Here is a 12968-nt window from a genome sequence, read left to right on the forward strand (position 1 = left end):
TCAATATTGTAATTTAAAATTTTTTAAATAATATATAAACTTAAAAATGTATACGGGATTTAATTTCCTAAAAACTCTTATTACCAAATATTTATGTGTTGAGCTTAATTTGAATCAAATTTATTATCAAAATGAAAGTAACTACTAAGTAAAAAAAAAATTAATTTAATTAAATAAAACATGCCTTAAATTTATTTCAATTCTCAAAAACGATCAATCAAATAAAGACTAACATGTAATTAAATGATCATCTACATTATTAAAATTGATTAATGTGTTATTTATTATTATTAATTATTAATTAGCTTGTAACTAGATAGAAAAATAGTTATATAAAACAAAGTGTGTAAATTATTAAATATGTTTCTAAGTGGAATGATAATACAAATTAACTACTCAATAGGTCTTAACTAATTATCGAGATAATAGCTAGGGCTCACCGCTGAAGCAACTCTACCAACTACCAACTGGAATTACTATCTATAGGTATATACTCGTTAACAATCTAATAAATATCCGCAAGAGTTAATTCGGTACATTAATTCTAAGAGAGTCTCTGATAGAAATTTACACGGCTAAGATTATTCTTGAGTATATCTATCATGTAATAATGTATAAAATATATTTAATGTATATGTTTATTAATATGTATATTAATGTTTAATGTCTATATAATATTAATAATAATAATAATAATTATAAGATATGTATGTGGTAAAAAAATAAATTATCTATAATGCAACAAAAAAAAATAATTATTAATAATAATTAGTAAGTTAATATAAAATTTAAGAGAGTATATTCGTGATCAGAAGAGCTGCTAGGTAGTTATTAAATTAGTTAGAAATGTTAGTAATTAATTAGCAGTTGGATCTACTCGCGAATAAACTCTCGTCTGGTACAATAAATAAATAAATTATTTATTAATTAAATAATTATCTATTATGTAGAGTTTACATATCAACGAAGCGTATCTCATTAATTTTGTTTGTTATTAGTTATAATATTAACCCAGCGTCGCTAAATGTACTGTGTAATATTAAATGTCAAATGTGTAAATAATTTATTTCTTATTAATCATTTATCATTTATAATAATATCAATAATTGATAAGAGAATTGAATTTTGGAATGAGATTAATTTCTTCGGGTGTCAAGGAACTTTTGTACTGCGACTCAAGGGCTGATCAAACAAGTTGTTACTACTTTGTATTGTTTGGGTCAAAGGGATTATGGGTTATCCATTTTTAGAGATTAAGAGAGAGTTTAATGTGTATGCGTTATAGAATAAAGGAACAAGTGGTTAGAATTGAATATTTTGTTTATTTTTTTACCTTTTCCTCTAGTTTACTTTTTTTATTTAAATTTCTCTGACACTTAGCAGCAGAAATATAACCGAAATGTAAAAATATAATAGATATAGATAAATGGAGAAGATATTAATTTTTGATGTCGCAAAAATATATATCCATATTCTATTGCAATACTTTTTTATCGGCAACATAAACCGAATCATATTTTTTTACGAGATTAATAAACTAGAATGACGTCAGCGTCAGCCAGATACTCGGCAATTGGGAGTTTGATGATAAAAACCCATATATATATATATATATATATATATATATATATATATATATATATATATATATATATATATATATATATATATATATGTTTGTATATAGAAATAACTTTGACGGACAGATAAAAATTATCAAGTTTAAATTCTGAAATATAGTATCTTTAGAGACAATTAAGAGAAGATCTTTATGTTCATGATAAAATTTTATTATTTGGTTTAAGAATTTTTAACTTTGCTAATTATTTTTAATTCTCGATTTTAAAGCTTATTTTACTAAAAAAAAAAAAAATTATTTCTAAATTTTAATATACAAAATCAGTAAATAAAAGTATGTAAAAATTCCGAAAGGACAAAATGACTTCTAGGCTCTGCAAAACTTGGGGACTTTGTCATTTTTATCGGCAGCGGCATAAGAAGGCGATATCCCTCGGCCATGATTGCCACCCCTCTTAACTTTTTTGATCCGTCTCCACCGCGGTAGCGGGTTCTTTATATAAAGATCTCACATCACTGCCCAGTTAGGTATAGTAAATTAGCACGTAAATTACTCTGGCTCCTCTTATCCCTGTTGGAATCGAATGCGCCTTATCCTTAGTCCTCCTCGCGTACTTTTTCCGCCTTCCTCTCGCGAGACATCCAACAAAAAGCAAACTTGAAACTCGAAGAATCAAATGTTAGTAACAGTTTTTAGATTCTACATTCTAAATCCCAAATCCTAGATTTTAGATCGTAGATCCTCAAGAGATTGTTATTGCGTTTTACTTTGTCAACTCTCTATCGATACTTTTATAGTCGGAAACGTCATCTGTGAGATTCATGGCTCCAATCTTTACTTACTTATCTCCTGAGAATTACTATTTTCATACTTTTCAAATATTTTTTTTATACAAAGTTTTGTTAGATTTTTTTAAAAATAAATTATTTATTTTTTTAATTTATAATAATCAATTTTTTATTTTTTAATACTTGTAAAATTTCCAATAATTGAATTTTTCCGTAGAAACAATGAAGAAAAATATAAAGACAAATTTTAAAGACTTTAGATAAGAAAAGGATATTTATTTAATATATTTTTCTACGTTTCGATAACATCCAAGTACAAGTACGAAGGAACTTTATATAGATATAGATACAAGAAAAAAGTGTCGGAACAAGAAAATCAGAGGAGATTTTTTTATTGTAAGCTTTAATGCAATTGAAAACACAGCTTATCCAAAAAGGCAGAGGAAAAAAAATAGCAGCCAAGTCGGAAAGGTAAAGACGCTTTCACAGGATTCAAACGAGTCTTATATTATGTATTCATATATATGTATGTGGAAATATATAGAGGTTGAGAAGAGGGAGAAGGATGAAAAGAAATGTAGTGTCGTAGAGGGCGCACAAAACGAATCAACTGGCAGGAATGTTTGCATAACCCTGATTCCTTGGGGAGTCTACTCGATCGAATTCAAATCGAAGGAACCAGTCGACTGTAATACGAGCAAGATAAAATTTACGAGGTTAAAACTTACTACTTGGCTGGCTGTGTTTGCATTTTAAATAAAAGCTTTACCCATTTCGCTGCTCAGCTTTTCTCAGCGCCTCAACCGAAAGAAGTAAAGAAGAAAAAAAAACATTACCTTCATTTGATTAAATTCTTCTATTTTAATTATTAATTATTGATAAATTAATTTTTATTATTCAGTCTGACTTTAACTACTTGATTATTTAATTATTAACAACTTTAGTTACGGCCCGAGCCAACAGATGGCGCGCAAGTTGGAAGATGGAGCGCCACGGCGACATTTTGTTGACGAAACGGCAGAAGCGGTATTTTTTAATCTTCAGAAGAATAGGGAATTGTAAATCGAAAGAATGAAAGAAAAATGAATAAAAGGCATACAGGGAATATTTCCAATGGGTGCGATGAGTAAAAAAAATTCATCGGCAAATAAGAAACGCCGTTAAATGAAATCTTTTGACGCGTTGATGTGTATTTTAAAATATTGTGTCTTTTTTCGGAAGAAAACTGTTTAATTTTTTTTTTTTTTTTTTTTTTTATTTGTGTTTTCCTTTTCTTGGACGAGCTCTTTGGCTGCCTAACGTTCCTCGCAATCTCACTCTCTGAGAAGTTGTTTCACAGTCTACGAGCACATTTCAAACGAACTTTGATGTCGATAAAAGACGCCAGAGGTATACCAGTGAACCGATTAGAAAATAAATAAATAAATAGAGAATAAAATTAAATATTGAGTTTTTTTTTTTTTTTTTTTTAAATTTAATCATTTTTATTGGACTTATAAAAGTCTTAGTGCCGGAGAAATCACCGTCGGAATTATTACCTCGGACAAATTGACAGTATTAAATGCAGGGATATTATTATTATTATTAGGATTTATATTTTTAGTGCTGCTGCACCTGGACTATTAAATTCTTTGGTAACTAATGTGTGAGTTGTATTCAATTTTTTTTATAAATAATTCAAGAGGAAATTAAAAAAAATATATATTTGCAATTTATTAATAAAGTTTATTATTATTGTGTATAATAATTTATAAATTGATATCTTAACAATGGAAGACAGTACCAGTTCTTGTAATCAACTTTATCTAATTACTACATAGAAATTCCTATGGCAATTAATTGGCGCTTGAAGGTATATTTCTTCAAAATAAATTCTTCATATATGTATAATATATATCTATATTTTTTTTTTTTTTTCTTAATAAAATACTAATAATAATCATAATAATAATAAGAGTCTTGTAATTTTATATAGCGATAAAAGTTTAAATAAATAATAATTAAATGTTAATATTACATGGCTTAAGTTCCATGAACTGATAAGGCACGTGGAGCGTCGTGTTGTTGTGCTCAACGAGAAGATGGCCGCGGCGCGGAGAAGCACCAATAACAAGCACCGTTTCGCCTTTCAGAAGAACAACTTCTCCCTCTCCTTCTTCTAATCGCGAAGAAATATTAAAATTCAATAAACAATATAAATATTCATTTATTAAAAAAATAAATAAATAAATAAATAAATAAGCTTACCGGGAAATGGCATTTTCATGACACGAGTTTGAGGATAACCTAACTTTGTGTTTCCAGTCACTGTGTAGGATCTACTAGGTGGCACTGGCGGCGGTCGTTCCTAAAAAACAATTAAATTAATTAAAAAGTTGAATTAAAAATATTTTTTGTTAAAAAATAACAATTACAAGGTCGAGTCCAAAAAGTGTACAAGTTTGCTGGATCATTTTTTGATCCGCGCATTTTTCCGTCGGATCCGGAGGAGGAGTTCCGGCGATTGGCTGCGGCCGGGGTCGAGTTCCCGTGTTTGTATTGGTGAGGCTGCGGTGCCCGTTGTTTGATTGCTGATTCTGTTTGGGAATCATTCCGGTGGGCAGAGAGAGGGGGATGCGCCTCACTGGCCATCTTCTTCTTACGCGCCAGCCCCGCCATGTTGTCTTGAGAAATAAATAAATTTTATTACCAATGTTTTTACAATGATAACTTATTTATATATAAATAATTAAACGTGTTTTTAAATTATCCGGGAATAAAATATTCAAATTAAAACAGATAATATTTCTGACAGCCTCGGGGTATTTAGTATTCAATAACCAGATAAAATAATAAGGGGAAGAAATAAATTGAGCGAAGGGTGATGGTAATAATTAGCAAGTTATCTAGTTAAATAAAAGATCGTAAGACTTTTATTTTCAACGAGCAAACAATTTAAGTCAATCTGATAAAATTATTATCAATTAATACTTTTCAATCTTTTTTATTTAATTAAAGTTTCACTTACTGATACCTGAATTTTTTAATGCTCAATAGGATTAATAGTTAAAAAAAAAAATAGAAAAAAAAAAAAAAAAAAAAACCTGAATAACAGTAGCAGCTTTCCGTCTAGTTTCAGATCTCAAATTTTCCAACTGCTGTCGAATGCCTTCGCTCAAAAAAATATGACGTTTGCCGAGCGCCCAACTGGTGCTTGCGCCAAATTTGCTCTTAACTTGTTGTGCATTTTGCAAAATAAGTTTAGTGTCCTCGACAGCCTGCTCCTCGGACCGTCGCAGCTGTTTAAACGGTGCAATCAGTCTGTACCGCGCATTGAATGCTTTAAAACGCATTCGATGTGGATATCCTGTTTTTATATAAATATTATTATAAATTCTATTAAGTTTGTTCCATATATTTCCGGAAACTCTTCAGAAGTTTGATTAAAAAAAAAAAAATAATAGGAATTTTTTTACCTCCAGCCATTAAATTAACAGTCTCTAAAACTTGTAAAGAGCGTATTTGTCGCATCGCAATCCTCCTGTCTAAATGTAAGGGCGTTTCTGTGGCGTTGCTCCTTATGCATCTTACAAAGTGTGGGCGTGCGTGAACCAGCGTACGTAGTAAATTATCGAGACGTGTGTGGAAGTCCTGAGTGAGTGTCGAAATCGGCTCGTCGCCGTTTAATCTGCAATAAAGTCTGTTTTTTATTTTATTTTTTGATCGCTCTCAAAATAAACTTCCTTTTTTTCTAAAGTATCATAATAATTTATAATAATAATTATTATTATTTATTGTTCGAAAAAAAAAAAAAAAATAAATTTTACTAACAAGTCGGTGTGGGATGTCGGGGATATTCTGAAGCTTACTCCTCGGGGGACGGTATCGCTCGCGTACAAAGCCTTTAATTCGCTGCCGAACAAATGCGTCGCGAATCCGAAATTGCATGTATGCTTGTAGAAAACTGCCACCAGGTCATCCGGGACGATATCTTTGTTTGTATCTTTAATCACAAGTTAAAAGATTAACATGATTAATAAATAAAAAAAATAATATTTATAAATATTTTATTATAAAATACACGGAGAGAAAATTAAAAATATTAACCAGCTTTATTCTTTTATAAAAATAATAAATTATGGTTTACATACTAATAATTATAATAACAAATAACAAATAATATTCTCTAGTTGAAAATAAACAATGAAATTATACCAAGAAAATCAGAAGCGTCGTAAATAATTTTGCCAGCAAAATGCTGAATACCAAAAGACCGACAGTCGAGACTCCTCGGATCAAACAATCGTGGATTTTGCTTGTGCTGCACTTTAACTTTAGCAACGTAACTCTCAGCAGTTCCACGCATCGAAGATTCGACATCCAGCATGCTGAGTAAACCCGTGCGCTGTAAATTTGTGACACATGTGTTTATAATAGTCAAGGCGTGTTGGGTTGGTGAGTGAGAATCGATAAGAGTAAACAAAGCCCGCAAACGTAAGCAAGTGTGTGTGTGTGTGTGTGTGTGTGTGTGTGTGTGTGTGTGTGTGTGTGCTCAGATCTGCACAGTATTAATTTTTGATTGATAAAACACTTACCAGGGAAGATATTAGGTCGATACAGGGAACATTGTCAACATAGTCAACCTCGACATCGCACCGTATGCCCTCGTCTCTGCAGCTCTCGATTGAGCTCTTGAAAATGTGGGTGTTGTAAAAGTGCTGCATCGTCTCTGCGCAGAGATTTATGCAGAGATGCTCCAGTTGACTCGGCTTAGGGTCCTCAAATCCGAACATGTCGAGGATCCCGATGAACCCGTCGGTGGCGTGCCGAACCGCGTTGTTCAGCGCCGTCATGCTTCTCGAGCCTGTTCCTCCTTTTGTCAACAACAATTAACCTTTTTACTTTTTTTTACTTTTTTTTACATTTTTTTACTTTTTTTTTTTCTTTTTTCTTTTTTAATTACAATTAATTTATCGATTGATTGATTGATCATGAGAAAAAGTATTTTATTTTGTTAAAGAGGAAAATTAATTACCAGCGGAACTTCCGATTGTCGAGGCGTGCTGGCTTGTTACCTCCGCTTGATTGTGGACAGATTCGTTCGAGTCAGAGGAAAGAGTTCCCAAAGTTGAGCCAAGTCTCTTCAAACTGTTGGCGCGACGAACTATTGTAGCTACTGTTCGGCAGTAAAGAGCTTTTGCCAAAGAGTCTCGAGTCATATTTGACTGAAATTAATCAATTTTATTATTGTTATTTTTAAAATAAATTTATGTTTAATTTTAACATAATAATAACTCACCATATTGGCATCACATACGGATTTAACCAGCTGGCCTCGCGCATTGTGAGTCCTGGAAGTCAACCCGCGCAGCAAAGAAGAGGGCGGGACCCCAAGAAGCGCCGCGACCGACGAAAGCTCGTTTTCCCCGATTACGGTGACCTCTACCCCAGGTCCGTCAGTGAATCCCACGTTCCCGAGAATCAAAACCGCTGCTAGTACTCTCACCACGTCCAAAAACGGGATACCCAGCACTCCCAGACAGGCTTTCCACGCCTGGAACCTTATTGCGTCCTCGGCTTCATCTTGCCTTGTGTCTCCGTGTTGAAGGTACCTTAAATTCTTCAGGTTGTATCCTTCCAGGTGCAGTTTCACTAAAAAAATCATTTTTTTATTATAATTATTGTTACTAATTATTAATAAAAGTAAATGTTACCTCGCTCGTCGTGGGATAAGCCGGCCAACATTTGATAAAAAATGTGATAATTTTTCTCGTCTGGCAGCGGGCGAATCACGCGAGTTTGGTCTAAAAAGTAACAGTGGATTTTAGTTCTGTACAACGCGCCATCAGTTACTTGTACTTCTATAAAATGACCCTAAAAATTAATTATTATGATTATTATTTCATTTTAAATTATTTTTTATTTGAGAGAAAAAATTAAAAGAGTATTTACAATTCGGGAGCTTTCAGAGTTAGTGGCAGTCTTAGCGGAGCCAAGGGAGCGTAGGACAGTAAAAGCTGCGGCGAGATGCTTAAAAGCATCTGTCTCAGGACCACCCCCGGCTACGTCAAAGAGTTGTCTGAGCAAGAGCATTGATGCATAAGTTTTCCCCGATCCACTGGTCCCTGTAAATAAAATCCCTTTTAAATTATTTCATCCTTTTTTATTCATATTTTTTTCCACTCACTAAAATAAACTCAACTAAAATTTTTTATAGTTAGACTAAATATATAAAATTATACTGGGGAAAAAAAAAAAAAAAAAAAAAAAAAATATTATTAAAAATAACATCTCACCGGAGAGAATGATGGCCTGCGGGTAACCAGTTTCGGACTGTTGTCTCACGGCTTCCTGGACGACCTTATTCAGCTGCGGTGCCAATGGCACAGTTCGGGTGCTCGTCAACGTCAGTGGGTTTCCCACGTCCGTGTAGGGGTTTATACTCACTAGAATCGGCCCGACGTTTGTCTGAGAATAATTTTTTAAAATTCATTATAAAAAAAAAAAAATATCAAGAGTTATTGAAACACCCGAGGGTGAACTAGATTGACAATAACAATTTAACAATATTAACATATATATCCTTAGGAGCTTGCAGGATAATCGTATTTTGATATATTTTAGCTGAAGAAATATAAAGTAAAGTAAAAAGGGATAATATCTGGAGTTGATGGGTGACGGGTGATGCCTGATGGGGAATCTACAATATTGTTAACTGTTGTTGCTGCTGCTGCTGCTGCTGCTGCTGCTGTTGATGCGTCTTGTACTGCACATTGTACAGTAATGTAGTATGCGGCATGTAATATGCAGTATGCAGTGTATGCATTTGAAAATGGCGCAGAAACTGGGATTCCGGTTCCACGTGAGCTGCTACCGCAAGATCCACCGTGAGAAAGGGGAAGAGGAAGAGAGGAAGAGAGCAAAAGAGAAGAAACTGGTGGTTTAGATGCAGAGGCACTTTGCATGCTAGCAACATGAGCATCTCTTGTCAAGATCTTTAGCTAGTATGAAAGTAAACCATCAACTTTGACATGAGCTTGTGAGAGTAGTCATACTACTGCAGTTATCTTTTATTTTTTATTCGTGTTTTCATTTTATAGCTTTTTTACAGCCCACCAGACTTCTCAAGGGTGAATTGTATGTGATACGTGAATGCTGAATAGACATCAGTTGGCTCGATTCTACAATCATTTTTACCTTTTACCTTTTTATTTTACTTTACTTCAATCCCTCGTTATTTTCTTAGACATGTCACAGTTCTTATTTTTTATCTCTAGGCAGAATTCTTCTTTGTTAAGAAAATTCTTTCTGAGCAGTATTACAATATAAAAAATAAAAAAAAAAATTATATCACTTGTAAAAAGCCGATTTTTATTTTATTTTATTTTATTTTAATTATTTTTATCAAAATGTATGTTTATAAATTTATAAAAATTTTATTGTATTATTAAAATCTAATAAAATTATTTAATATAAATTTAATTCTTAATTAAAATTTGAATTAATCATATTACTTGATTTATTAAATAAAAATCAATTTTAGCTTCAAGATTTAAATTAAATTTTGTCTTTGTGATATAATTATTTCTCCACTATTTTAATTAATTAATAATGACTTAAAATATTATTTTTATGTATTAAATTAATTAAATTTAATTACAAATGTCCCAAGTGATAAAAGTTATTTTAATTCTTTAATTGTAAAAAAATTACCATCTGACATTTTTTAAATAATTTATTTAATTACTAGAATTATAAAAAAACTTATTAATTAATTAAGACTAACGTTAATAAAAATAATGACAGATAGACAGAATACTAACAATAGACAGAAAAATCAGATAAGATGAAGCTTGAACGGACCTCGACATATTTTACAATACTAAATAATAATAATATTTTCTTGACAGGTTGTATCTTTCGAGGAATGCGCGATTGGCACCTGCAGACTACGCCACATATCTGATATCAGTATCTATATCTATAGCACGTAGAGGATATGAGGATGGAAGCACGATTTTTAAAAGCACTTAGATAGTGATCTCAATAGTAAAATACAAAATAGATAAAAACTTTGTATAGCTTAAAATTTAGTAGTCTATTTTAGGCCACGCAGATATCTATCCATTATATCTATATAATATTAAGTGAAGAAAAGTAAGGAAAGGCGGTACCCTAAGGCTCGGTGCTCCGTTTGCATTCTTCAAGTCCCAAGAGTGAACACAGCCCGCAGTGTACCGACTCGAAACTTGCCAACAGGCCTTATTATTCTCCGACTTAACAATTAGCTCCTACTGAGCTTGCCAGCCAATCCAATTAAATTAAGTTTCAAAGAAAAATTGCTACATACAATAACAATAATCATAATAATAATAAAATTGAATTATAGTTTCTTATAGATCATAAAATTCTTTTTGAAATAAGTACTTACATTTTTAATTTTTATACTATCAATTAGAAGTGAATTTATATGAATAATATAATTATAATAATAACTTACGTGATACTGCTTTGCACAAAATCGCGCCTGGAGACATTTGAGAACGGCATCCTCGGTGAGAGGTCCCGGGAGGTGGATCAGATCCTCCAGAGTCGTCGAATTTTGGGAAGAATTTTGGCCCGTTTTGGAAACACATCGCTGGTTCAAGTGTTTGCCGCTTCCTTTGACATCCGCGATTATCCGCGAAATCGGGGGCGACCGCAAGCTGCTCAGAGCCGTCACACAAGAGACCAATCCATCGTCAGGGCGTTTCGATCTTTCGGAATCTAATTTTAAATTTATTTTTATTAATCACTAGAATTTTTATCATTGTAAAAATTTACTGAAAAATAAAAAATATCAACAAGCATATTAAATATTACTGAACATTATTTAATAGATAAATAAATTCGTTAAATTAAACAAGAGATTTGAATGGAATAATTCAATAAAAATAATAAAATTTGAATTGTAATTTACTATAAAATCCTTATTGTACTCGAATAAAAAATAAAATTTCATTTAACAATAGCCTTAAAATGGAATTACAATTACAATTAAAAGTAAAAGCGACAATTAACGTTAGCGGAGAAAAAAATTTTAATTGAAAAAAAAAAAATAATCTCTGGTGGGGAATAAATTAAAAATGATTTCGCTTTGGGTTAAAGTCTAGCTGATGTTGTCATACAAATCGGGATCGGAGGAGAGGGTCGACAATGATACACAGAAAATAGAGTTATAAACGCGGAAATTAATCGGGGATGAAGCTTTAATGAGACCGGGAACAAGGAACTGGCGAGCTAGCTGTATAACGAGGCAGTTGGGGGGGTAGAGCTGGTAGGGTTGGAAGGACAAAGCAACAGTTCGAGTATATATTAAAATGTGTATATATATATATATATACGGACCAGATATTAAATTGTTTGTGGTGGAGTTGTGGCCGAGATCGTTGGCAGCAGAATGATTGGCATGCGGATGGATAATGGCGGAAGCGGTAACACTGTGCCCGGAAGAGTGTCCAATCGGGTGTGCGTGAGACAGAGTGTTCCGCGGAGGGACAGCAGGTGCCGCTGTAGTCGGCGGCTTCTCGCAAGCGCTGGCGGTTATTGTCCCAGCGGCCGGGCCTACGCCCCCAGAGCCAGATCCTGAGCCCGGAGAGGCTATCGTACTGTTCACCGCGTTCGGCCCGTTGCTTCCGGGCTGGCTCACGTGCAGCCGGTTCCGGAGGGTCACCAGTTCTGTGCTCAGGGTCTTCAGGCGCTGCTGGAGGTGCGAGGCTTCGTTTGACGAGGATGCATCTGCAAAGTTTTTAAATTATCATTGGTTGGCTCTTATTTTATTTTATTTTAAATTTATTTTAAGTTATTCGACTTGAGTTCACGATCAAAAATCAAAGAAAATTATTTTTTTTTTTTTTTGTTTTTTTGAGATAACTTTTAAATTTTTGGATCAAATGAATTAAAACCATGTATATGTTTGTTTGGCTTGAAAAACTGCGTCGAATGCCGTTAAAAAAATTTAAATCGAACCACGCATTCAAAAGATATTGCAGTTTGAAGATGTTAAAATTTTTTTCGGAGTAACTTGAAAATTAAAAAAAAAAATCAAATTGTTCAAATAAATTGATACAAAATGAAGCAATACCAAACAAAAAAATCATTACACAATATTTAGATACACTTATTAATCAGAAATGACTCGTTCAATAAAACGCTTCAATTTTCTAATAATTAAATATTCTTAAAATGATATTTACTTAATTGGTCAGACATTTACTGGGTTTAAATGTTTACATACAAACATTTATAAAGTGTACGGTAGTGTGTATTTTGTATTGTAGATCGAGCTATTTTGTTGAAGATTGTGCGCATTTTCCGAGTATTCACGTTGAATACACAGAAGAGAGAAGAGAAACCTCGACTGTATTGTATATATATAGTCGTATCTTGAGTTTGGAGCAGAGGCGATTTAAGTAACGAGAGGAATTTCTGTTTTGTGCTGCAAGTAAACGCATTAAACTCTAGCCCCTTCTGAGTCCCGTTAATCCCAATGGTAAAATGTAAGATACATACCTACACACCTATACAATACAACACACTTACACCTAGTGCTATTCCAGTGCAAGTACGCCTATAAGTGTGCA

General features: G+C 32.7%; 1 protein-coding gene across 1 annotated transcript in view; it reads right to left on the reverse strand.

Moving 5' to 3' along the window:
* Window positions 1–4013: 4013 nt before the first annotated feature.
* The window catches only part of Dachs (unconventional myosin-IXb-like dachs), a 28460-nt gene continuing 19505 nt past the window's right edge, over window positions 4014–12968 (reverse strand). Inside the window, exons 2-16 of the mRNA XM_074254183.1 lie at window positions 11734–12123; window positions 10847–11112; window positions 8643–8814; window positions 8299–8471; window positions 8061–8220; window positions 7646–7998; window positions 7382–7571; window positions 6942–7219; window positions 6562–6751; window positions 6178–6349; window positions 5823–6034; window positions 5451–5713; window positions 4782–5030; window positions 4615–4714; window positions 4014–4525 (exon numbers count right to left, since the gene is read on the reverse strand). Of these exons, the coding sequence (XP_074110284.1) occupies window positions 4368–4525; window positions 4615–4714; window positions 4782–5030; window positions 5451–5713; window positions 5823–6034; window positions 6178–6349; window positions 6562–6751; window positions 6942–7219; window positions 7382–7571; window positions 7646–7998; window positions 8061–8220; window positions 8299–8471; window positions 8643–8814; window positions 10847–11112; window positions 11734–12123 (3326 nt within the window). The 3' untranslated portion in view covers window positions 4014–4367. The remainder of the gene's footprint in view (window positions 4526–4614; window positions 4715–4781; window positions 5031–5450; window positions 5714–5822; window positions 6035–6177; window positions 6350–6561; window positions 6752–6941; window positions 7220–7381; window positions 7572–7645; window positions 7999–8060; window positions 8221–8298; window positions 8472–8642; window positions 8815–10846; window positions 11113–11733; window positions 12124–12968) is intronic.

This window comes from Cotesia typhae, unplaced genomic scaffold (assembly GCF_013202065.1).
Source record: "Cotesia typhae breed Kobodo isofemale line unplaced genomic scaffold, CoteBio_Ctyphae scaffold_13, whole genome shotgun sequence".
Taxonomy (NCBI): domain Eukaryota; kingdom Metazoa; phylum Arthropoda; class Insecta; order Hymenoptera; family Braconidae; genus Cotesia; species Cotesia typhae.